The sequence below is a fragment of the Asterias rubens genome, chromosome 6 (genome assembly GCF_902459465.1).
Source record: "Asterias rubens chromosome 6, eAstRub1.3, whole genome shotgun sequence".
Lineage (NCBI taxonomy): Eukaryota > Metazoa > Echinodermata > Asteroidea > Forcipulatida > Asteriidae > Asterias > Asterias rubens.
The window spans coordinates 9,469,564-9,495,335 of NC_047067.1; the positions used below are offsets into that span (position 1 = coordinate 9,469,564).

At 37.1% G+C, this 25,772-nt stretch overlaps 2 protein-coding genes across 3 annotated transcripts; one reads left to right on the plus strand and one right to left on the minus strand.

Annotated features, from left to right (window-relative positions):
* Positions 1–922: 922 nt before the first annotated feature.
* On the plus strand, positions 923–3,901 carry LOC117291588. Of its 2 annotated transcripts, none has more exons than XM_033773402.1 (2): positions 923–1,357; positions 2,015–3,901. In XM_033773402.1, exons 1-2 carry the CDS (start codon positions 1,048–1,050, stop codon positions 2,734–2,736), a joined length of 1,032 nt encoding a protein of 343 aa, XP_033629293.1. In that variant the 5' UTR covers positions 923–1,047; the 3' UTR covers positions 2,737–3,901. The 2 variants fall into 2 exon arrangements, with proteins under 2 accessions (XP_033629293.1, XP_033629294.1); XM_033773403.1 differs by having other exon boundaries at positions 923–1,152.
* Positions 3,902–5,674: 1,773 nt separating this feature from the next.
* Positions 5,675–25,501, minus strand: LOC117291746 (transcription initiation factor TFIID subunit 5-like). Its single transcript, XM_033773635.1, has 17 exons — positions 25,415–25,501; positions 24,247–24,353; positions 23,002–23,080; positions 20,465–20,543; positions 19,552–19,675; positions 19,159–19,277; positions 18,656–18,733; positions 16,964–17,064; positions 16,515–16,606; positions 15,331–15,450; positions 14,234–14,410; positions 12,444–12,632; positions 10,628–10,739; positions 9,714–9,827; positions 9,040–9,217; positions 7,903–7,996; positions 5,675–6,737 (listed from the first exon to the last, which is right to left on the minus strand). Exons 1-17 carry the CDS (start codon positions 25,469–25,471, stop codon positions 6,614–6,616), a joined length of 1,944 nt encoding a protein of 647 aa, XP_033629526.1. The 5' UTR covers positions 25,472–25,501; the 3' UTR covers positions 5,675–6,613.
* Positions 25,502–25,772: the final 271 nt, after the last annotated feature.

Genomic DNA, 25,772 nt, shown 5'->3' on the forward strand with positions numbered 1-25,772 from the left:
ATCGGTTTCCCTGTATACGTTTCTGTAGTCTATGCTTTATAGAGAAGGGCAACAAAAAAGCATTTGCTTCCTTTTTCCTACATATTTATGTCACATAAAAAAACTATTATTATTATCATTTATTTTTTCAATAACCAGAACAGGTTTTCATTTTTTACAAGTTACAGTGTATGTTAAACTGAGCAATATTATCACACTTTGTCTTGAATGGTGTGTTGACATTAAAAAAAAATGTAAAAATAAATAATAAATCAAAACAATAATTAACAAGGTTTACTCCAATGTTTGAAATGGCCAATATTTATCAGGGTCGCGGTACCATCTAAGGTATTTATAAGTTAATATTTCCCAACATTTTTTACACCCAATGACTTCTTAACATTCCCAGCTAAAGTCTAGAATTATGTGGGTTTATTAGTTAACCAGTAATTGACTTATTACCTAAATTATAATTAGCTAGGGGCGTGGCAATTATACACCCCCAACTTTATCCTCAAGGTAGCAAAAGGGCCAATGATGACAGCAATTATATTTTATTTAAAGAAGTATGTTCATCTTCCAATAAATTTTTATATATATCAGTGACTCCTTTACATGCTCAGCTATTGTCTAAGTTTATTTGAGTTTTGCAGGAATCATCCTTTTTGTTTTTTACCCCTGTAAAAAAAAAAAGAATTGTTAACACATCTGGGACCTGACCCCACTTTTTAGATATGTGAAATGATACATTATAGGATATCAAGGAAATTTAAGCCCCCATGACAATGCCATTTGGAAAAACTTATTAATTAGTGACTAGTTGCCACCATCAATCGGCCCTTATTAAGCTGAGCGTACCAATTAACAGAGGGTGCAACAAACCCCTGCAGAACAGCACAAACAACTTTTGCGAGCGACTCTGTCGACAGAGGGCGCCATCGTAAATAGTGTGCCTTTTTGGACGAGCGTGGGTCTTTTTAACTCTCGCCAAAGTCCCTTCGAATCCACACTTTTTGTAGAGTCTGTGGTCTCCTTCTGCATCCGATAAAGCATAGATTTCCTTCCTCAATGGATAAAGTAACGGTTAAGTGGCTGGAAGGATGGGTAGATTACGAGGAAGAGGTGTCAAGAACTCGCATAAAGACACCCAACCCACTCAAGATCGGCATGGAGGTACAGGTTGTATGCACGTTAAAGCAGCAGTACAATATTTATTCTGCAAAGATTCTCAAAATCACTCGTCATGGACGTAGTGATAGTGATGATGAAAGTACTTCTCACTGCCTAACCACTGCTCATTGCCCAACTAGAGGAGCCACTACTACTAATACTTCGACTACTTTGAGGAACGGACACTTAAACAGTATCCCAAACAAAAGTATGTAAAAAGGAAAGCAGGGTTAGGGCACTTTGTCATCATTGTTTGTATTTATAATGTTATTTATAACTTTTATTGTGTATCCGAAAAATACACACAACAAAAAAGCTTGTGGAGTAAGTGAGTACTGACTCTGAGTCTGAGTGGTGATGAAGTTCATTACAGAGGCAATTGCCTTGCCTCCTAGTCCTAGCCCTGGTAGGACGTCAGTCAGTGCCATTGCCTGCAACGCAGGATCGAGTCCAACCTGGGCTACCATAAGTTATGGCATAACTATTGTCCCTGCACCTTGGTCAAGTGCCGTGGTGCGGCCCCTTTGAAATGTACCAATGTAAATTGTGCCCTTAATTATACTTTACCAATTGAAGTACAGTACAATCCAATGTTAATCCTCATGACTCATGTGCTAGTTGTGATAACGTAACCCTCCTGCGACGGCTTCATCGGCAGGAGGGTTACGTTATCGCAACTACTCATGTGCGAGCATCACATTGCAATTGTGCTGTTTTTTTTATGCAATTGTCTCTCACTCATTGGTTTCATAATAAGAAGAAAAATGGATGTTCTGCTATGAAAAACTATATTGAAGGTGTTGTTCAAAGGCAATAATTGTAAAAATAGTAGAAATGAAATTTACTTGTAGTTTTCACTTTGCAGGAGTATCAATAAAACGTCGAAACAGCTTTGGTGATGGAAGTCTTCCTGCACATGGAGTTTCATCCAAAAAAGTAAAACATCAAAGTTCATACAGTGACCAAGTCAATGCTGTTCCAGACCAGGACCTTGTGATTGACGAAGGAATGCCTTCATCTAGTGAAACCAGCCAGCTTCATCCAAAACACCACAACAGTCCGATGAACTCTAATCATTCAAATCAACCATCAATGATGACACAAATGACAAAGATCTTGACAGAGTTAAGACAGCTCTCCAAACAGGTTTCTGATCTTCAGGCTACTGTGTCGGCGCATTCATGTTCGTGTTTGGGTCGACGTGACGTCCGTTCTACTAAACCTGATCGAATCCCAAAGTGTGTAACTATGGGGGATGGTCAAGTGCAGATTGGTTCTAAAGAAACGGCTCTTCTCACACTAGATGAAAATGACTACTTCACTGTGTGGTATCAAGTAAACAATCCCAAAGATTTCATCGTGAAACTTTTACCAAAAGTATTTAGCACCGAACAGCTCAAGAGATCCAACTTTAATGGTGGACAAGTTTATAACGGAACGGATCACATCATGAAAGACAAGCTGAAAGATAAAGAGCCTTTCATTGCTTTAATGGCAGAAGCAGAGAAGGAGTTTCCAAATAGTATGACTTCACCAGACTTTGAAAGACAACTGAGATACGCAGTCAATAACAAGTGCCGAAGATGAGGTTTAAACGCAGGCCTGGAATTACGTACACGCAAGCCATGGAGGCAGAGGCCTCTGCCCCCTGGTCTTGGCTTTTGTGCCCCTTCAAAAGTTTCCCATTGACTTTCCAATGTAAGCACCCTTTGCATTGCAAAATGAAACTGGCTAACCTGTGAAATATGCTTGCGCTTCTGCTTTAGTAAGCACGAAAAAATAAAATGTGCTTCCAGTTGACCAGCGCTCTGAAATTGGCCCCTTGGTATACTGGGAGTTCAAGATGCAGTAAAACCCAAAAGAAAACAGGCGCAACAAAATTGGTCCTTAAAAACCTGTGAAATATGCTTGCGCCGTTACGAGCAAACTTTTCTGCTATAGTAAGCACGGAAAATAAAAAGTGCTTCCAGTTGACAACTGCTATGAAATTGGCCCCTTGATACACTGGGAGTTCAAGATGCAGTAAAACCCAAAACGAAAGAAAACAGGCGCAACAAAATTAGTCCTTGAAAACCTGTGACATAAGATAATTTTTGAGAAGAGATTTGAATGTTGTGGTACAGAGCCAAGATGAATTGGAAGAGAGTTCCCGATGCCTGGTGCAGCTGAAGAAAATGACCTAATTGTGTTTGTGTACACTTTGATCGAGTGGTGAAGTTGTAGTGTGCGCAACAAGCTGAAGTGTGAGGAGTTTGAATGGTGGTAATATTCTATCAATGGAAGGATTAGTTTTGCTGAACATTATTGACAGAACATTTTTGTTTACATTGTTATTATTTACAATAATTTTATACAATCGCAGCAGCAACATGTACAGTGGTCAAAACAGGTTCTTCTGGGTTTTGAAATAGCATACAGTACATACAGTAATGGTCAGACAAATGATATTTTATCTATTTATAACTTTAACAAACAAAAATTGTCTTTGAACTGAGCTCTTCCAAACATGTAGATGATTAATTTGTATTTAAATATTGATAAAGTTTACAAGTTTACATCTTTCAATGTTGTTACTGTTTGGTTTAAATTATTGCATGGTGTTTGTAGCAATAACATTTTGAGTATGGTTTTGTTTTTCAGTTAAAATTCGCATTAACTGTTTATATCTTATTTTTTCCCAAAGGGTATTTTTGTTTAAATAGGGTGCCACCTGGGGCCAATTTCATTGAGCTTAAAGGCAGTGGACACTATTGGTAATTACTCAAAATAATTGTCATCATAAAACCTTTCTTTATTACGAGTAATGGGGAGAGGTTGATAGTATAAAACACTGTGAGAAAAAGCTCCCTCTGAAGTGACGTAGTTTTCGAGAAAGAAGCAATTTTCCACGAATTTGATTTCGAGACCTCAAGTGTAGAATTTGAGGTCTTGAAATTCAATTCAATTCAATTCAATTTTAGCTTTAAAGACAGTGGACACACACTATTGGTAATTGTCAAAGACTATTCTATCACTGTTGATGTATCTCAACATATGCATAAAATAACAAACCTGTGAAAATTTGAGCTCAATCGGTCGTCAAGCATCAGAAAGCACACAACTTTGTGTACAAGGGTGTTTTTTCTTCCATTATTATCTCGCAACTTCGACGACCGATTGAGCTCAAATTTTCACAGGTTTGTTATTTTATGCATATGTTGAGATACACCAACTGTGAAGAATAGTCTTTGCAATTACCAATAGTGTGTGTCCACTGTCTTTAAAGCTAAGTGTAAGCAAAACAACACTATTTGTTGTGTACTGGGCTCTTTCAGTCATGTCAGATGTTGAAATTGTATCTCAATAGGTCTATTGATTAAGTTTATATTTTTACATATTTACCAATGGTGTAACGGTTTGGCTAAAATTATTGTATTGGTGGTTACAGCGATAACATTAATTTGAGTATTGTTTTGTTTGTCAGTTAAAATTCACATTAACTGGCTATCTTAATTTTTCCCAAAGGGAATTTTTTTTTCAGATTCAAATAGGGTGCTTACTACCACCTGGGGCCAATTTTATTGAGCTAAAGTAATTAAGTGTAAGCACAACAGAATTATTCTTATATCAGATTAAGGTTACCAGTCAAAATGTCTTGTCACAAGAATTATCTCTGACTGGTATCCTGCACTTGTTTTTGCTTAGCAGAAATTTTTAAGCAATATTTCCTGCCTAGGCAGTGTATGAAGTTGTGCCCTGGACAAGTCAGTATGAATTGAAATCATGATGCAACATTTTGAGATAATATTAAAGTATATGACAACAATAAAAAGATGTACAGAGGTAAAATGATTGGTTTTTCTCTTTCCCTAAAAGTTTATTTTCTCTTCAAATACAATGTACACCTTTAAAGCTAAGGAAATAATATATACATTGTAGTTTATTTCATATTGATGCACAGTGTGGGGGCTGGGATTGGGGGGGGTGGGGGGGGCGGGGGTTGAGGGGGTCCACAAGACCACAGGGCTTGTTGCTCAAAATGTTTACTGGACCCAAACTGTTTCAACAAGACTAGAATCAAAATGAGGGAAAAAATAAGTAGGCCTACTTATTACTAAAAGACTTGTGAGGAGAGGATTTATCTCATTGTCATTATGGGTCAAGTACACTTTGTAGAATAGAATTGAAAGATACTTTATCAAACTCAATGCTAACATTTGAACACAACCTTTCACAGAGTGGGTTGATATTATTCAAAAGAAACGTAGAAGAAAAAAAAAGGAAAATCCTTTTTTTAGGGCAAACAAAAACAACATTCTGTTTCAAAATGGAGAAATCACATCCCTGTTAAAGGTAATGTTTAGGTTTGGTAACCACCCTAAAAATTAATGGGAACAAAACTTTTAGTTAGAAGCCCACATCAGCTTTCGATAGTATAAAGCATTTTTAGAAGCGTGATATGGTTATGAAAAAATTGTTGACGCAACTGAAAAAAAGGGCCCATACATTGTCCACCATTTGAAGTCGGTATTCTTCTATGATGTACTGGAATTTCAGTACGCTCAGACTTTACTCCTATTGATCCAGTGTAATGACAACAACCAAAAACCACAGGCAAAGGTCTGGGGTACCAGGGATGAGGAATTTGATACTTTCATCTGAATTCAGACTTTTTAAAGTCTGCCTGCAAAAAAAAAGATATGTATTTTTTCTTCTAATTAAGTCTGACTCTTTGTCAAAAGCTCCTTTGAATCTATGGCCCTTTCCAAAACGGACTGGATTTGGTTTTGGATTCTGCTCAGGCTAGCCTGGCCCCGCGGCTGTTTTGACAATTGCGCGTGCTTTGCGTATACGCGCCCAGGGTTTCAGACAAAGGAACGGAGCTCAAGCCGAATCCAAAGCTGAAGCCGTAGTTTCGAAATAGGCCTTACATGCCTTAAACTCCAGGGGTTACCAAAAGGTGGACATGCCATCATTTCAATATACATCCTAAGATCTTGATCCAAATTTCAAACTGTCAGCAGTGACTCTCATCTCCGGGTTAAACAATACCCCCTCCCCTGAGAAAGGGATTTTACAAGGCATGTTTTCCAGAACCTGTTATCCCTCACTGTTTGGATGAAACTCAGTGTATCATGGCAGGTACATGCCTTTGAACTCTACACACTGGGAAATAAACGTCAGCCCTCTCGCTGTCCACAAAAATCCAGACCTTACGACCGTCTGCTGCAAGTCTGCTCGAAGACAATTTGCAAAACAACACGTCATCCAACATTAAGTGGTAAGAATCCAAACCCAGAGGGCATTTACAAGCCTTGAACTTCCCTCTTGAGGGGGCACAGCAATTTTCCTCTTATAAGAGTACTTCTATGAGAAAATTACAAGTTGTACTGAAAGTTTGCAAAGGGCACCCTGGCAAAAGTACAGGGCACCACAGCAGTTCGTGCGGGTGCAGTGGGTTATTTCAAAGCCTGCATTTATGTTGTTAACTGGAGACAGTTGTATAAGAACCAGCAGCCAGGAGTAAGTTCCGTCTTGTAAAGTGAAGATAGTGTACAGCTGTGGCCTTGGTTGGATAAGAACCCAGTAACAACTTACTCTTTTCTGATCTGTATAGAGAAACAGAACAATAATATGAATAGTTAATAGAACTTATATAGCACCTTACATCAAATAATAAAGTGGCTTTTTATATAGTATGCATAGGCCTATCTGTTACTCATTGAAGCTCAAGCATAAAGCCCAAAGCTCTTAACAGGGAATTAAATACTGGATAATAAAAAAAACTAAACACACGACAAGCAACGTAAAACAAGAACTTTCTTGTTAACTTTTAGCCCAAATAAATATTATTACTACATTAAAATAATAATATTAATAATACATTTTTATATAGTGCTTTATCACAGCCTGAAAGACGTCTCAAAGCGCTTCTTACATTATTACCCCTGGTCTTAAATCATTCACATAAACCATCTCTGCCCTCACAGGTACCCATTTTACCCCCGGGTGAAGAGCAGCAATGGTTAATTGTCTTGCTCAAGGACACAAGTGTCATGACCGGGATTTGAACCCACATCCCAAATGAACCACCAGAACTTGAGTCTGATGCTCTTGTCTGCTCGGCCACTACACCCCCATAAAAACATGGAATAAAGGTACACAAGCAAAGAAATTGACGACAACAGCAAAACGTTGTCAAAGAAACCTTGTCATCATGAAGTAATAGGTACACACAAAAATAAATGTTTACTTGTCATTGTTGATATCTATTCGGTAGACATTACATGACAATAATAACAAAACAGTAAAGAAGATGCTAAGATGATAAAGGCGTCGAAGGATGAAGACACATTTCAGGAAAAGAAAAATTTAGACGAATAAGTGTGGCCCGAAGGCCTTCCTTTCCAGTGCTACTGACTATACAATAAACAAATAAATCAAAAGGAAAAAATGTACAAATTTAAGAATAAAATGTGAAATAGAAAAAATTAAAAATTATGCATAGACAATTCACAAAGTTACAAATTGTATGACGACACATTCCAACTGTACTAAGAATGATAATATGGAGAAGGTATTATAAAGACACTGGACACTATTGGTAAATGTCAAAGACTAGTCTTCACAGTTGGTGTATCCCAACATATGCATTAAATAACAAACCTGTGAAAATTTGAGCACAACCGGTTGTCAAATTGGCGAGGTATTTAAAGTTTCTCAACAGGTTTTTATTTTGAAGATGTCTGAAAAGGCATTCTTTGAAATACTCACTGTACTATATGAGGTGTTGTGGTCATGTCTTCAGCCTCTACTTCTGTAGCTACTTTCTTAGCATCCCATAGCTTTATGCAGTGATCAATACCACCTGTTAAAACAATCGCACAACATCGGTAAACAGTATTGCCCAAAGGCCCACACTTCATGTATCACAACTAACATATAAAATAACAAACCTGTGAAAATTTAGGCTCAATCGGCCATCGGAGTCGGGAGAAAAGAACGGGGGACAACCCACCCTTGTTTCCGCACGTTTCGCCGTGTCATGACAAGTCTTTAAAATAAATCCATTATTCTCGATATAGGGAATTGTTAATTGTTTTACTGTTTTCTCAAAAAGTAAAGCATTTCATGTAACAATATTTCAAGGGAAGTCTTTCACCATTACCTTCTGTAAACCCTGTAAGTTATTTGTAAATCTGTGAACTTTTAATTTTCTGTTCTGTTCAGAAAGTGTCCAATGGCTTTAACAGATATATATCAAGTCTCATCAACACCAAACACATTATTTACAATGAGTAAAACTAGTGAAAGAGGTTGTAACATTGATTCCAACACTTTACAAACAAGATTAACAATACGCTTCTGCACTCTATTTTATAAAGATCAATGACATAGTATTGCATACATACATACATACAACAGAGCCATTTATAAAGCGACTTTACATCAAGATCAAAGCGCTTTAAAGTGAGCAAAACCAATGGAACTAAACTACAACATATTACATTTGATACAGATAAGTTTTAAGAGATTTCTTGAACATTGGCAATTTCTAATGGATACTTTGAGGTTGTTCCATAATTGGGGTGAAAGCAACATAGGTGAAAGTCTGTGTGAGCAGATAGGGAGTGATATGCTACATAGGGAGTGATATAAACCAACCTCGGTCAAGTGGTTAGACTGCAGGACTTGCAATCACAAGATTGTGGGTTCAAATCCCCAGCTAACTGCTGATTTCACAAAGACTAGAATATTGCCGTCTAGTTAATGAATCACAATTTTTTGATATGTGTAAACCAACCTTTGAATGAGAGAGAATGGCTGTTGCCAGCTTTGTGTTTATATCCCTATGTGGAAGTTTGCCGAGTTCCCTTGATGTGGGAAGATCATTCAAACAAACAAACCAACCTGATGCAAGTACGCTACCATCCCTGCAGAATGCCAGAGCGTAGACAGTGTCTGTATGTTCAGTAAGTTCAGCTACTAGGTGACCATGTCTTAGCTCCCATATCAGAACTCTAGCATCGGCACCTCCTGAAGCAAGATAGTGACCATTCGGAGAGAAACACAGGATCTGTATCTGCCCCTGGAGAGAATAATAATTTATGCATTTATTTATTGGTATTTATAATTAAAATGAACATCAGCAGTAGCTGAAAGGGTCACTTAACAATGATACAAAATACAAACACAGGTAAAAATACAAACACATGCTCAAGGGCCAAAAATATCAAAAGTAAAATATTTATAAAACTAAAGAACAAACTGTTACAACATTTGGGTAAAGTAGTGGAATGGTAGATTTCCTGTGTTTCCTTTACAGCACAAAAGGTAGCTTTCCAGAGGAAGGTTACAAGTCAAAATACTATATCACTAACATTTGTGCCTGGTATCCTGCTCATTTCTGCTAAGCACAAACTTGTTGCGCATAGGGACTTCTCTGTGATTGTGATATGCGCTCTACAAAAATGGTTCATTATTATTATTATTATTATTGTTAAGCAAAACAAAAAACACAATTTAACAAAATATATATTTGATCACATACAAAAAAAAATTAAGAAATGTGGCTTGTAACTTACCTTGTGTCCAGTCATGATTCGAACGCACTTTCCATTCTGTACGTCCCATAAACGAATAGTCCTATCGCTTGAACCAGTAGCAACGTAGTTGGAGTTGGGATGAAATTTAACACACTGAATCAAATCAAATAAAGTCAACTTAGCATTTTTAATTGAAAGTCAATTCAATTTTAACAAAAAAAGCTTGATGGGTATGTCACTTCCAACTTCAACAAATATAATCAGAAATGTATGAAAAGTGCACAAAAAAAACCCTCATAATAATCATTAGTGTTAGTAAAAGTTTAACTGCAATAGCAAAAGGCAGTGGACACTATTGGTAATTACCAAAAATAATTATTAGCATAAGGTTGGTAGTATAAAACATTGTGAGAAATGGCTCCCTCTGAAGTGGAGTAGTTTTCGAGAAAGAAGTAATTTTCCACGACTTTGATTTAGAATTTGAGGTCTCGAAATCAAGCATCTACAAGCACACAACTCCGTGTGACGAGGGTATTTTTTCTTTCATTATTTTCTCCCAACTTTGATGACCGATTGAGCTCAAATTTTCACAGGTTTGTTATTTTATGCATATGTTGAGATACAGCAAGTAAGAAGACTTTCTCGATAACTTGGTTACTTCAGAGGGAGCCGTTTCTCACAATGTTTTATACTATCAACAGCTCCCCATTGCTCGTTACCAAGTAAGGTTTAATACTAATAATTATTTTGAGTAATTACCAATAGTGTCCACTGCCTTAAGAACATAATAAAATGTTGAGAGAGAGACAGAGAGAGAGAGAGAGAGAGAGAGAGAGAGAGAGAGAGAGAGAGAGAGAGAGAGAGAGAGAGGGAGAGAGAGTGGTTTTATTGAGCGGAATGTGAACTTTAGATCAAGCTGCCAAACAATAAATTATCCCAAGTAAAATACGTACATCTATATCTGAGAAGTGACCTGCAAGTAAACGGAGTGGTTGGTAGTTTTCTGTTGACCAAAGCCTTGCTGTCCTATCCTTACCACCAGACACAAAGTAATGACCATATGGGCTGGGGGAAAAAATCACAATCATTAAGTTTACAATAATCACTAATAACAAAATCAAAATCATTAGGTTTACAATAATCACTAATAACAAAATCACAATCATTAAGTTTACAATAATCACTAATAACAAAATCAAAATCATTAGGTTTACAATAATCACTAATAACAAAATCAAAATCATTAGGTTTACAATAATCACTAATAACGAAATCAAAATCATTAGGTTTACAATAATCACTAATAACAAAATCAAAATCATTAGGTTTACAATAATCACTAATAACGAAATCAAAATCATTAGGTTTACAATAATCACTAATAACAAAATCAAAATCATTAGGTTTACAATAATCACTAATAACGAAATCAAAATCATTAGGTTTACAATAATCACTAATAACGAAATCAAAATCATTAGGTTTACAATAATCACTAATAACAAAATCAAAATAAATAGGTTTACAATAATCACTAATAACAAAATCACAATCATTAAGTTTACAATAATCACTAATAACAAAATCAAAATCATTAGGTTTACAATAATCACTAATAACAAAATCAAAATCATTAGGTTTACAATAATCACTAATAACAAAATCAAAATCATTAGGTTTACAATAATCACTAATAACAAAATCACAATCATTAGGTTTACAATAATCACTAATAACAAAATCACAATCATTAAGTTTACAATAATCACTAATAACAAAATCAAAATCATTAGGTTTACAATAATCACTTATAACAAAATCAAAATCATTAGGTTTACAATAATCACTTATAACAAAATCAAAATCATTAGGTTTACAATAATCACTTATAACAAAATCAAAATAAATAGGTTTACAATAATCACTAATAACAAAATCAAAACATTAGGTTTTCAATCATCAGTGATGAAAAAATGTGTAGACTAAACTGTTTTAATGATAATAATAATAATAATAATAATAATAATAATAATAATTATATTCAGTTTTTATATTGCCCTTTATGCACCATGTCTCAAAGCGCTTCAAACACTATTACCCTGATCACTGGGCCATTTCATACCTTAAACCATCTCAGCTCCCTGGGGAGTATACAGCCTGTGCCGCCAAATATGTAGCACACTAAGCTAAACCAAACACAAGAACCATCTATGCCCTCACAGGTACCCATTTACCCCTGGGTGGAGAGAAGCAATTATAGTAAAGTGTCTTGCTCAGGGACACAAGTGTCATGACAGGGATTCAATCCCACACTCTGCTGAACAGAAACACCAGAAATTGAGTTTGGTGCTTTTATCCGCTCGGCCACGACACCATGTTTGAGACAGACATGCAAAGACCATTATACATAACTTTAAACTATTAGAATCGCCCGGTGTAGATTTTGCTTTGTAGATTTTGTTCATTGGGAACTAGTTCTTGTTAGTCGTATCAGGCCTGGAATTACATGGAGGCCACAAAAGCCTCAGTATTATGTCTTGGGTCTTGACCTTGGTGCCTTGGTGCCCCTTCAAGAGTGTCCCACAGACTTCCAAATTTTACAATAGAAGTGCCCTTTGCAAAATGAAAATGGCATTTGCCCTTTCAATGATGAAATGCCATGCCTGTCGTATACACCTACATGGGCCACTGGAACAATTTTGGTTGTCAGAAGGCGGATCTAGGCATCTTGGTTTTCACCACTGCATAGTTTTCGTGTAAAATACTCACCCAAACTGGACGTCCCAGACGGGGTAGTTGTGTCCTTTATAACAGACTAGATTAGTAAATGTGTACAGACTCCACACCCTGACAGTACCATCTTCAGACCCTGATACAATGTAGGTTCTATCAGGGCTAATACTAACTGAATAGACTGAACCGCTGTGACCGTGTAATGTACGACAATCTGATGATGTCCTGTACACAGAAACAGAATAAAAACACATGGATAATTTTTTTTGTTAAAATAGAATGTCCGATAGAACTACATGTAGAAGGTTTGAGGACTCAAGGATTAGAAGCTATCACAACTAACAATGGGCAGAGGTGTAACCAAATATTTTTTTATTTGAGGGAGGGGGGCAAGCAAGTGAAAAGACATAATTAATTGATGGAACCATTCATTTGAGCATTTGGGAAGGGCAGGGGTCTGCGGAAGAGCTCAAATGTCAGCTTGCACAAGTTGCCTGTAAGCAGATACACACAGGGCCAAATTTCATAATGCCTGTGAGTACAAAAACTTGCTCAGCACAGAAAAATCTTGCTGGCAACTGGCTGCTAACCAAAATTCTGAAAAGCTTATATTGTTGCAACTGGTGCTACATTCATTTTTTGCCAAGTAAAGAAATTTGCTAAGAAATATTTTCTGCTCAACAGGCTTATGAAACTGGGCCATGATAACTACACACACTGCCTTCTCAGGGTACTATTGAACGCTATGGTCTGCCCATCAGGGCCCAATTTCATAGAGCTGCTTTGAAAAGCACAAAATTTTGCTTAAGCAAAAATATCCTTGCTTAGTAAAATCAGACTACCGGCCAAGACTCCACTCAATTGTTATGCTACGTAAACAACAGCTAAGTACCAGTCACAAGCAATGTATATGGCATGAAATTTTGGCCAGTAACATGTGTAAAATAAGCGAGCTGTTTTCAAACTTCAGCAATTTGTTTGCTCTTAAGCAGCTCTATGAAATTGGCCCCAGGTGTGAGAAAGCGCTTTATCTTCAAGCAGGCTTGAATCCATGCGTCTGATTGGTCGATCCATAGCTACAAGGAGTGTGATATCAACTTATATTATTGCACGGCCCACACCACACCCTGGGTATTGTGTGTTCTAACTCTGCGCATTGCGCTTTTATAAGCCATTCGCAAAACGAACAGCTTATAAGAAGTTAGTGTAAACTCAAAAGTGACACATTTGCCTCAAATGCCGATAGTCACACATATGTGTGCTTGAAGTTTGCTTGAAGATAAACTTCTTATCACAGGCGCGCTTGTGGATATGGGATGCAGAAGCGCTATAGTTTTCCGTAATCCACTCGCGCTTGTGTGATAACTTATAATATCAGAAATCAGTTTTTTATTATTATGATTTTTTATATGGATAAAACACACACCTATCATCCATAATCATCTCCATGATGTCGTCAGCCTCCTTGTCAATAGACCCTTCCCATGAAATATGTAAATTGCACATAGCGCGTGCAAACTAACGTTTTGGTTGGCAAAATGAGGCAATATCGGGCTGTTTTGTACACGGCTAATGGGTGCGAGACGCACACGTGATTGCGCGTCTGCTTAGTGCACAACTCTATGGTGTTTGCCAACCAACAGGGTCTGTACGCATGCTGAATGTAATTAGCATATTTCATGGGAAGGGTCCATTAGAGCAAGATCACTACCAGACTTCATATTACGTAGTTTCCTCTGGGTCAATGCCCAGACACGGATACAAGAATCAGCAAAACCAGCCACCATCAAATAAACCAATCAATAATCAATAATAATAATACACACCTATCATCCATAATCCTCTCCATGATGTCATCAGCCTCCTTGTCAATTAGAGCAAGATCACTACCAGACTTCATATTACGTAGTTTCCTCTGGGTCAATGCCCAGACACGGATACAAGAATCAGCAAAACCAGCCACCATCAGACTAGAGTCATCACTGATATCTACGGATATTAAACTGCAAACAAATATGAAATTTAAAGTAAAACAATAGTTATTTGCCCGGCGTTTGGAGTCTTTGTCTAAGGCTATTTTCTCTTCTTTTTTTTTTTTAGATAATTAAATAGCTATTTAAAACTAAAAATGATTTATTGTTGGGGATCCCAGCATTATCTCACATTCATCAGCCATGTACAAACGATTTCGCATGTTTCATATATTTTGTGGTCAGCAGAGTGTGGATTTCGAGTTCCACTCATGGCACTTGTGTCCTTGAGCAAGTTTCTTTACCATAACTGCTTCATGTCCTTCGGATGAAACATTAAGTCAGAAACTAGGGTTGGTAGTGCCATACAAGAACCCAGAACACTTAATATCGGGGAAGAGTAGGTGCAACACCCAAAGCTTCTGGTTCACATAGCAATCACCCTTGTTACAAATTTCCTCAGGCTTGCAAGCTACATTAATTAAGTCCACTAATGAGGACCTTGGTTTCATTACCAGAAATATATAATAATACAAAAAACCTAACTCAAGCGACTAGCCACTCGACCTACGTTACCCAGTTTCTGTCAATAAAGGGAAATGTTTAATCTTGTATATTTCGTTTGCAGTAACACCATGTGTATACATCTACTATGGGTTTATTACGTTCTTTTGAGAACTTTTCTTGCTACATGTATATATTCTACTACCGAGTAGATTTTCAGAAATCGGGAAACTTCTCAGTTCTGAAAAGAACTGCCCTGTTTTTTAACTACTACCCAAACAGAAGGTAGGAAATTGGCAGGGACTACTACTTTGGTTTGGTGGATTGAGGTGACTTCTTGATATTAACTTCACTACTGTGGAGTGAGTTCTTAATTTGACTCAACATTTTCTCAGCATTAGCAGACTGAAGAGTTTGAGAGATATTGGCCTATGTATATTCAATCTTACCCTTGGTATGCATTGAGGAACGTGTAGAAGCAGATGGATGGCAGGCAGTCGGGGCCAAGTCTTATCCTTTTGGATAACTCCCTCAGAGCAATAGCACGGTCAATCTTGTCTGAGTCTTTCCTGATAACCAGTGAAATAAGATTATTATTGCAAAAAATCCAATCAGGTTTAAAGTGAAAAGAGAATGCTTACCGTATACTTAGGCGATTAGAAACACAAGTTTTACAAATTGCTTAAAGGAACGTTACAGAATTGGTAAGAAACAAAAATCGTGAAGATCACAGATTTACATAAAACTTACATGGTCTAATGATGATGATAGTTGAAAACATCCCTTGAAATATTTCTGTCTTAAAAGTTATATTTGATGAGAAATAAACTGTCTTACTTCGTATTTGGAGTTTATCGCTCAGTGAGCGTTTTAATCATTTTTATTTTGCCATCGATGCAATGCAAAATTTGTAATCGTTTTTTTTCACTATTCTCTCGTGACCCAGATGGCCGATCGATCTCAAACTTCTACAGGTTTGTAAGTTTATGTATTGACCCATTTCACCTGACGTCATCATCAGAAAAATCTTGAATGCGCCATACTGGTGGGCAATTTCACTGTGCGTTTTCATATATAACTCTATGCATTGAGTATGCTGTGCGTGATGCAGTGAAGTGCGCGTTTTAGGCGACGCGGCGTTAATACACGTAAACCTAACTTGCCCACCAACATGGGAAGCGTGGCATCAGTCGCCGCGTGTGACACGCGTGCAAAGGGTCAATATGGTGGATTACATAAAGTGCTTACACTGCCAGCAACTTTTTTTGTTAGCAAAAACCAATTCTGTAATGTTCCTTTAAAAGAGGAACTTATTGATACTGTTATTGTAAAATGTTGTTCTGATGTCTTTTAAAAATGGCGGTTTGAGACCAGCAGGGTAGTGGTTGTTAAATAAAGGACCAAGTCATAGGTATAGGTTGACCATTCTGATCTTCACTGATAAAATCATTTTTGTACATGTATATGTCTCGCTGACAGATCAAACTAGACAGCCTCATTGACTACAGCATCCTTGAAAGACTCCGCTAGGGTCGAAATGTCAGGCCATTAACTATTTTTTTGTTTATACCACAGGTTTTTTGGTTTGCAACAGCTAATACTATTTTCTCACTTAAGAAAAATGTCAACTTACAAATCAAGAAGAGGTATTCTGTTGGCCGGTGGGGCGTTTGGATCTGGTTTGTTCTTCTTGCTGGCACTTGAATCTTTCTTAGGTCTCTTTCTCTGTTCATTCAAAAGAAATCAGTAATATAAAGTAAACAATTACAGTATAAAGTTAGAAAAAGAAAAAAACATTGAACCAACAGTTGGCAAAAAACAAACCTCACAAATCGCCCACTGGGCCAAGATTTAAAAGCATTCTGTTTACAGTTTTCAATGGTCACTTAAATCTACAAACAGAACATTTTCATTCAAACATTGTTCAAACTGAAATCATTGAATTAAAGGCAGTGGACACTATTGGTAATGACTCAAAATAGTTATTAGCATAAAACCTTACTTGGTAACGAGAAATTAGAGTCGCTCCTTATCTATTTGGTTCGGGTAGACTCTGGCGCGCCGGTCTGAAACGGGTCTTACCTTTGGTTTATCTCCCTCCTCTCCTCCTTCTTCGTCTTCTTCTATAGGAAGAGCGATCTCGGGTTCTTTCAGTAAGCCGTAATAAACCCTTCCTTTATTGGCTGAGGAAAGAAACCCAAAATACATTGCATATATTATTATCATAACTTTCTCCTCTCCTCCTTCGTCATCTTCTTCTATAGGAAGAGCGATCTCGGGTTCGTTCAGTAACCCGTAATAAACCCTTCCTTTATTAGCTGAGAAAAGAAACCCAAACTACATTGCATATATTATTATCATAACTTTCTCCTCTCCTCCTTCGTCGTCTTCTTCTATAGGAAGAGCTATCTCGGGTTCTTTCAGTAAGCCGTAATAAACCCTTCCTTTATTAGCTGAGAAAAGAAACCCAAAATACATTGCATATATTATTATCATAACTTTCTCCTCTCCTCCTTCGTCGTCTTCTTCTATAAGAAGAGCGATCTCGGGTTCTTTCAGTAAGCCGTAATAAACCCTTCCTTTATTAGCTGAGAAAAGAAACCCAAAATACATTGCATATATTATTATCATAACTTTCTCCTCTCCTCCTTCGTCGTCTTCTTCTATAGAAAGAGCTATCTCGGGTTCTTTCAGTAAGCCGTAATAAACCCTTCCTTTATTAGCTGAGAAAAGAAACCCAAAATACATTGCATATATTATTATCATAACTTTCTCCTCTCCTCCTTCTTCGTCTTCTTCTATAGGAAGAGCGATCTCGGGTTCTTTCAGTAAGCCATAATAAACCCTTCCTTTATTGGCTGAGAAAAGAAACCCAAAATACATTGCATATATTATTATCATAACTTTCTCCTCTCCTCCTTCGTCATCTTCTTCTATAGGAAGAGCAATCTCGGGTTCTTTCAGTAACCCGTAATAAACCCTTCCTTTATTGGCTGAGAAAAGAAACCCAAAATACATTGCATATATTATTATCATAACTTTCTGGTAACAAAACCAAGGAATGCTCAAAGGTGGCATGAGCTGCAACCCATAGCAGGGCTTGAATTTTGCACTGGACTGCCGGCCCAGGGCTAGTGATTTCCTTGAATACGTGCAATCACAACACAATGGACATTATGCATTGACGTCATCCAGCCGCCATCTTAGAGGAAAATCGGTGACAAAACAATCGAGATGCACAGATTTGTACGCGCGGCGCACAGTATTGGCCAATGAACAACCTCATTTTGACCTCTAGGTGAGGGCACCCTACTGAAATGACGCCATGTGCATAAGGTCTATACAACAACAACAAAAATATACTATATAAGATAGAAATAAACCACAAGGTAGACTGACTGGGTAAATTTTAAATAATTTATTAAGAGTTGAACAAAGAAAAATTTACTAGAGTGGGACTTGAACCAACAACCTTCAGATTAATGTGAGCTATCTAGCTATCTATGTTGTCGGTATCCCTATTTTTTTCAATATCTGTGCCCGGTGGTGCCAGTCAGAAGCCATGCAACCGTTAAAGATATAAGTGTTACACAATGAGGCATTTCATTCAATTGAAAAAAACATAACATCACCAGGCTTGTCTGGTTGTGGGTTTACTGGCCCAAGGCTAAAATCACTGACCTCAGGCCTGCAGCCCAGTGTTAATTTTGAGCCCTGCTTTCACATGCTTATATAATAAACTTGATGTAAAATAACACAGACAAGGAATCTTACCATCTCTTCTCGCTTCTCCAACCATGCCTCCTGCAGTAGCCTCTATTTGCTGCTTGTTCCGTGGAACTCCATCAAAAACTGTCAATTCAAATCCAAACAACTTCATTACAAACGCAAAAGAAAATTTAAATCCAACAAAAAATAAAAATAATAAAACAGCCTATTTGCTGATTTCGATGATAATAATAATAATAATAATAATAATAATAATAATAATATTAATAATTTATTTCATTTCTTGTGCGCCATTTCCATCCGAGGATGTTCAAAGGTGCAAAATGGATGTTCCGCTACTGTAACACAATCAGCCATCACTGACACACTCCTTCAATCCTTTCAGCGTGAATTTTACTATTGCACCCGCGGCAAACATTATGCAGCAATGCATCTTGGGAATTAAACATTTGTCGCGACTAATTTCGAAGTCGCGACTATTTGAGGCGCGAGCCAGGCCTACACATTTATACAAGTTTATGACATTCTTGATGCCTCATTGTACTTACCATCAATAAAGAGATGTTCCTCTACTATAATGAGTACCATAGTAATCTGTTTATCATTCAGTTGTTTCTTCAATGTTTGGTAGGAGTTTCTACACATCCGAATCACGTACTTACTGGTCCTAGTCAGAGATACAAAAGAAAGGTCGTCAAAACCTATACTTGTTGGAGAAAAAAAAAAAGAATTAGCTGCTGCAATCAGCTTATCAACCAAAAGGACGTTAAAGTAGTTAATGGACTGACGTCTGACCCGAGTCTGTCCCGAAGGCTAAAATTAGCCTTCAAGTCTTTTTTAGCTTTCGAAAAACTCTACTAGGGTCAAAATGTCAGGCTATTAAATATTTTTTGCAAAAAAAAAAGACAAGGGGCAGAAGCCGAACTGTGAAGGTCTGGTACCTGTAATTCATCATGAGTTCATTGTGTATCATATGCTCTTTCTTGGCTACAGTTGCAAGTTGAGTCAGATCTTCTTGATGATGTTCCTCCTGGTCCTCACTGAAGGCAGCAAAGAATTTCTTGGCTAAATTGAAAACACAAGATGACGATACTGAGAAAGTATAGGCCAAATCAAAGTAACCTCTATCCTAGGCTCCGTAATGACTGTATGCTTCGTTTTTGAAAGGGGAAGGGCACCAAGGCATTTTCTCCTATGAGGGCATCCTATGAGGAAATTGAAAATTTCTACATTATTTCATTACAAGGGCACCAAGGCAATGACCAAGAGCATGGAGGTAATCGCCTTTGTTGCCTCCGTTAAGTATTTAATTTTATTTTAATTCTTCGGACAAAAAAACAAAAACAAAACAAGCACAGGCCGTCCAGGGAAGAGCAAAAGTAAAAAAAACTGTCATCAAAAAGATGTGCCCTCCCAGACCTAGCTCATAAAAAGTACACATTTATACTATACATTAAACACTCTAAAATTGCAGTAAAAATTTAAACAAAAGATGGCAAGTAAAAAGGAATCAGCCCCGATAACAAACTTAAAAGTTTATTTTGTTATTTGTTATATTTTATTTATTTATTTATCTTACAGGTTCAAGTATCATAAAAAAACAGATTTTGTTTTTGTTGTCTTCATGTTTGTGCACACAAACTAACTTGAATAAATGTAACCTTACAAGAACCAATTGATGTTGTAATTTTCCTCAAATAGTTGTAACCAACCTGAGCAATTACAAAATAGTAAACTTCAATTAAACTTCAAGAATTCAGGCACAGTGGGCCTACAATATGCACAATGGCTAAATGCGTCTATGCGACAAAATCTACACACAGTAGAAGTCCACTGTGTTGTTTCATCACCCACCTTGGTTTTCATGGCCATTGTAGACAAGCTCCAAATACATATGAATGAAGACAGGATACAAGACCTGGGAAAGTTCACTCTGTGGTTGAAGCATCAGATATAAAAATGTATGAAACAAATATGAAAATACATACATGCAAACTAGAGAATCAACGTAAATGATTACATATTGACATTTCTGGGGTGACTCCAGTTTTTCCCATGCTGGCCCTACTCTCTGGAACAGTCTCCTACTTCCCCTTCATCAAGCCTCATCAGCCAGTTCTTTCAAACATTACTCATAACCTATTTGCTCACACTTTAAAGGAACACGTTGCCTTGGATCGGCCGAGTTGGTCATTGAAAAGCATTTGTAACCGTTTGTTATAAAATGCATATGAGTAGAAACATGTTGTAAAAGTAGAATACAATGATCCACACAACCATGCCTCGAAATTGCACGGTTTTCCTTTTACATCGTCGACTAACACGGTCGGCCATTTATGGGAGTCAAATTTGTGTATAAATGGCCGACCATGTTAGTTCGCAAACTAAAAGGAAAACCACGCAATTTAGAGGAAATTTGTGTGGATCATTGTATTTTACTTTTAAAACATCTTTCTAACCATAAATTATGCATTTTAAAGCAAACGGTTACAAATGCTTTTATAGACCAACTTGTCCGATCGAAGGTAACGTGTTCCTTTAAAGGCAGTGGACACTATTGGGTAATTACTCAAAATAATTATTAACATAAAACCTCACTTGGTAAGGAGTAATATGGAGAGGTTGATGGCATAAAACATTGTGAGAAACGGCTCCCACTGGAGTGCCATAGTTTTCGAGAAAGAAGTAATTTTCCACGAATTTGATTTCAAGACCTCAGATTTAGAATTTTGAGGTCTCAAAATCAACCATCTATGTAAACGCACACAACTTCGTGTAACAAGGGTGTTTTTTCTTTCATTATTATCTCGCAACTTCGTTTGTTATTTTATGCATGTTGAGATACACCAAGTATAAGAAGACTAGTCTTTGACAATTACCAATTGTGTCCAGTGTCTTTAAAGCCAATTTACTTAGTACTCCTGTTTATATTACATACATGTTTTGCATATTGTTGAGCACCTTGAGCGTCACCTTCAACTGTGTGCCTTGAGCATGGATTAGATGGTTTCTGCATGGCATACCAGGGTTTGCTTCTTCAGTGGCTAGCCAGCGGGACCAATTACTGTAGCTTGTCATTTCACTAGTCCACCAGCTTTTCTACTAGAGTCCATATTTCCTATCAAATAGGGATGCTTTTCACCACTGAACTAGCCAGCTGGACTACTTGGAGTAAATTTTGACTGGACTTCGGGTGTCTGAACTAGCTATTGGCCAGTGGACCACTGTTAAGAGGGAACGCTGCATACATAATGTACTCTCCCTAAAGCATTGTTGCTGTCCTGGAGGGGGTGGTTTCAATTTTATGTGTTCTCTGCATTTGCACTGTTAGGGTGCATATCTAATGGAGGTATTGTCATTTGTCCTGAGAGAGATTGGAAACTCCATCCCCCTTATGATCAGGCAGTACTTCTATCTAGCCAACCCTTGCAGATTGGTTTGCAGTGACTGCAGCCACTGGTAGCCAGAGGTTGTGTCAACTTGATCGTCTGTTCTCTTTGATGTTTGGAAGGGTTGGTAATTTACAGTATAAATATGTTGTAGTGCTGGGCGAATAGTGAAATTTGGTATTCGGTTAACCGCTGGCCAACTATCCGAAATTAACCGGATATTCGAATATTTTATCCCGCCACTAGAGGGCGCTATAAAAAAATTAAAATAAAACAAAAAACACTTTTTTTTGCCACTAGGGGGCGCTGTTCATTTGTGAATGAGATCTTATGGGCGGATTGATATTAGTTTTAGACAGTGTCACTCGGTTGATTCATAAAAATAACCGGATCTAATTTAAAGATGACAATTTGCTTTTTCTTTTGATCATGATTGGCTCTACGTGAAGGAAAACTTTCGTAATCTTTGAACAAATTAGTCAGAAATGTCATTGTTTTAACTGTTCACGGAGGTGAGCATAATTAAATACTTAATGTATGCTGTTTATGCTAGTGTCTTAATAGAAGTTTTCAGACAAAACATTCCTATCAGTTGTCGCCCCGACAATCGTGGATAATAGGATTATCCGGTTACTTGGTTGTAATTACACGACTATCCGGTTTATAAATAGGTATTCGCGCCCCTTGCGGATATCCGGTAAAGAAAAAAAAGGCATTCGCGGTTACGGATAGGAAAACCTATTCGCCATTAACCGGATATTCAAATTATTCGCACAGGCCTAATATGTTGACCATGGGAGTTTCAGACTGTTAAATTTTGCACTGTGATCACTTAAAGTTATTAGTAATATATTTAAACAAAATGTACTTTAAAAAAAACGTGGGTTTTTGGGGCAGACGAGGGGGTTTCGAATGTGGTTTTGAGATCATCTGGACTTGTGAACATTCCAACTAATATGTACCCATTTCTTTAATTTACTTCTTGAGGTTGTTTAAGCTTACCTTGCTGGAGTCAAGTGAGGATTCTACAAGGTTCTGTAAACCGCGGTAAAATTCTTCATATAGGCAAGGATCCCCATCGCTGTAAGTCAAACAAGATTAACAACAAAGTTAAACTGGTGTGAAAATTCTTCATATAGGCATGCAAACCGAACTTTGCTCTTGAAGGTGGACAGCAATTTTCCTCAAGTAAGGGCCACTCTATGGAGTAAAATGTAAATTTGTATAGGAACTTTGCAAAGTGCACCACAGCAAAAGTACAGCAGCAATTCCTGTGGTTGTCGTGGGTTAATTTGAGGCCTGAGCATGGATAATTCCAATCAATGAAATAAAACAAGATTAACAATAACAATTCAGCCAGATTTAAAAGTGAATTTTTTTACATTAAAATCTTAGGCTTCCCTCCCCCATCCCCCACTGCAAAAAAAAATCCATAATATTATAATGACAAACAATAATTATTAAAGTCACCTGGAAATAGAATTGTTTTTCTTTCAAACATAAGAGTATATGCTTACGAACAATAAAACAATTTGTTTAGTAATTGTTTGTCACGATTTATATGTTTAAAAAATATATAAAGTGGTTTGGGGGGCTGACTCCGCCTACCCCTTTCGTGACGTAAATCGAGGCAGACTTTGCCTGCAATGCGTATAGTAAACACACGTGCAAAGTACATGTACGTCCAAGTCGTGACTTGGTACGTTTCAAAAAGTGTTTTTCTGCATTCAGCAGCAATACACCTGGTCGGCATTGCCGGGAAAAAAAAAACTTTTTTTTATTTGAAACGTACAAACTCACGACTTGGTCCGTACATGTACTTTGCAAATGTGTTTACTCTACGCATTACAGGCAAAGTCTGCCTCGATTGACGTCACGAACAGCGCCCTCTCGGGTCAGGGTCTACTCTTAAATTTGTAAATAACATAAGAACTGATTGTTTAAAACCTTAGTTAACTGTTTATTCACATTCCACTCTTCAAAACACATATATTAGTGACAAAAGCTTTATTTTGAAAAAATACCACTTCCAGGTGACTTTAACAAGAAGTAATACATCTATGTTTGGTGTCTTCACAGGCCAACAAAAGTAGGTTTAGTATTAGGTACATGGGTAGGTATTAGGTACATGGGGTACATATTTTCAATTTAAAAGCAAACAATCTTTGATTATCAGCCAGCACAATTGACATTATAAACTTGTTTATAAAACAGTAAAATTTTATGAGTCTGAGCTAATATAATCACCTGTTATAGGCGGATAAAACTGAGGAGACATCTTGATCAGTACTGGTACCCACTCCTTCATCGGTATCCTCTACGTTAGCTTCCTTCTTGAGTAACTCCTCGGTTTCCTGGTGGTTCAACAAAGAAGACAAATAATGACACAATTGTAGGCCTGGAATTTCATCTTTGAAAGGGCAAGGCCGTTTTCATTTTTAAAAAGGGCATTTTCTTTGGAGAATATTAAAGTTAATGGGAAACTTTTGAGGGGTCACCAAGGCAAAGACTGGGGGAACAGAGGCCATGGCTTCTGTGATGTGTGCCATGCATGTAACTCTAGGCCTGGATTCCTTATTGTCATACGATCTGAAAGCTACTAATTAACTCAGAGACAACTTCTTATTGAAAAATTATGGAAATTTCCATATCCAGCCACCACTGTTTCACTCACTTCAATACACAATATGCATTGCTTTTGGTGAAAAAAAGTGTTAACAGATTTATATAACAGAAATTTCTCTGAAATTATTGTGTCTGAACACTCTTCCCTTCACAAAGTTAAACTGAGGTATGTTATATATAAGTTAAAATGGCAATGATAAAGCCACTGACTCATGGTTTTTTTTTTGGTTTTTTTTCGAAAGCAGGTAAGCCGAATATGAATTAAAATTAAATGAAACTATAATTTTTTTTAATTTGAATGGTTTTATCTCTATTTATCACTACTTTTCTGCATAATGCAATTGGGCTAGCAACTAGCTAGCTATGGCCGGGTACTAATGGTCAACCTGATCCAAAGACATGCAATTCGGTCTGAGGTCAATTCCCCACCACTTTTTCACTAATTTTCACAAAAAGGGATATCTCATTATTGAGGTAAATAGATACTATTTTATTTCATATCGAATGAAAAAGTGGTGGCGCCATAGGGAAACTTTTCCAAAATCCCTAATTAGCAATAATGGAGAATACCGCAATGTATTTTGACTTATAAGTGTAATGTAACTAAAAAATAAATGTAATAATATCAGTATAATATAAACAAGTTTATTCGGCTTAGCAATACTCATCCGTGATAATTTTGTTTTGTTTATGTTTGTGCAGCTCAATTGGGCCCTGTGTTATCGTTGTGTTTTGTCTAACTTGGGTTATGTCCTGCAAAAGATTGTTAAGAAACTAGGGAAATATTTACCGCTAAGTTGTTTTTCCGTAAAAACTGTAGAACGGCTGCTAGAGTTTGTTTGTCCATTGCGAAGTCAAAACGGCGGTTTTTGGTGCTTTTCGATGCTCACACACGATAAGTATCCGCAGTACAATAATTCCCGGTTGTGCTACAATAAACTTCCTAAAGTCCTTCCCTTACTTCATTTCTTATTTTAACCGTTCACATGATACTAATTTTACAGCCAATAGGCCTGAATAAAATGTATAAAATCAGCCTCTGTAAAAGAAATGTCGTTGGGATGTACAACAACGAAAAAGGGCAAAATAAAGGGATTGACCGTTTTAAAGACTTTAATCGACCTACACCCATAATAATACTGGATGGA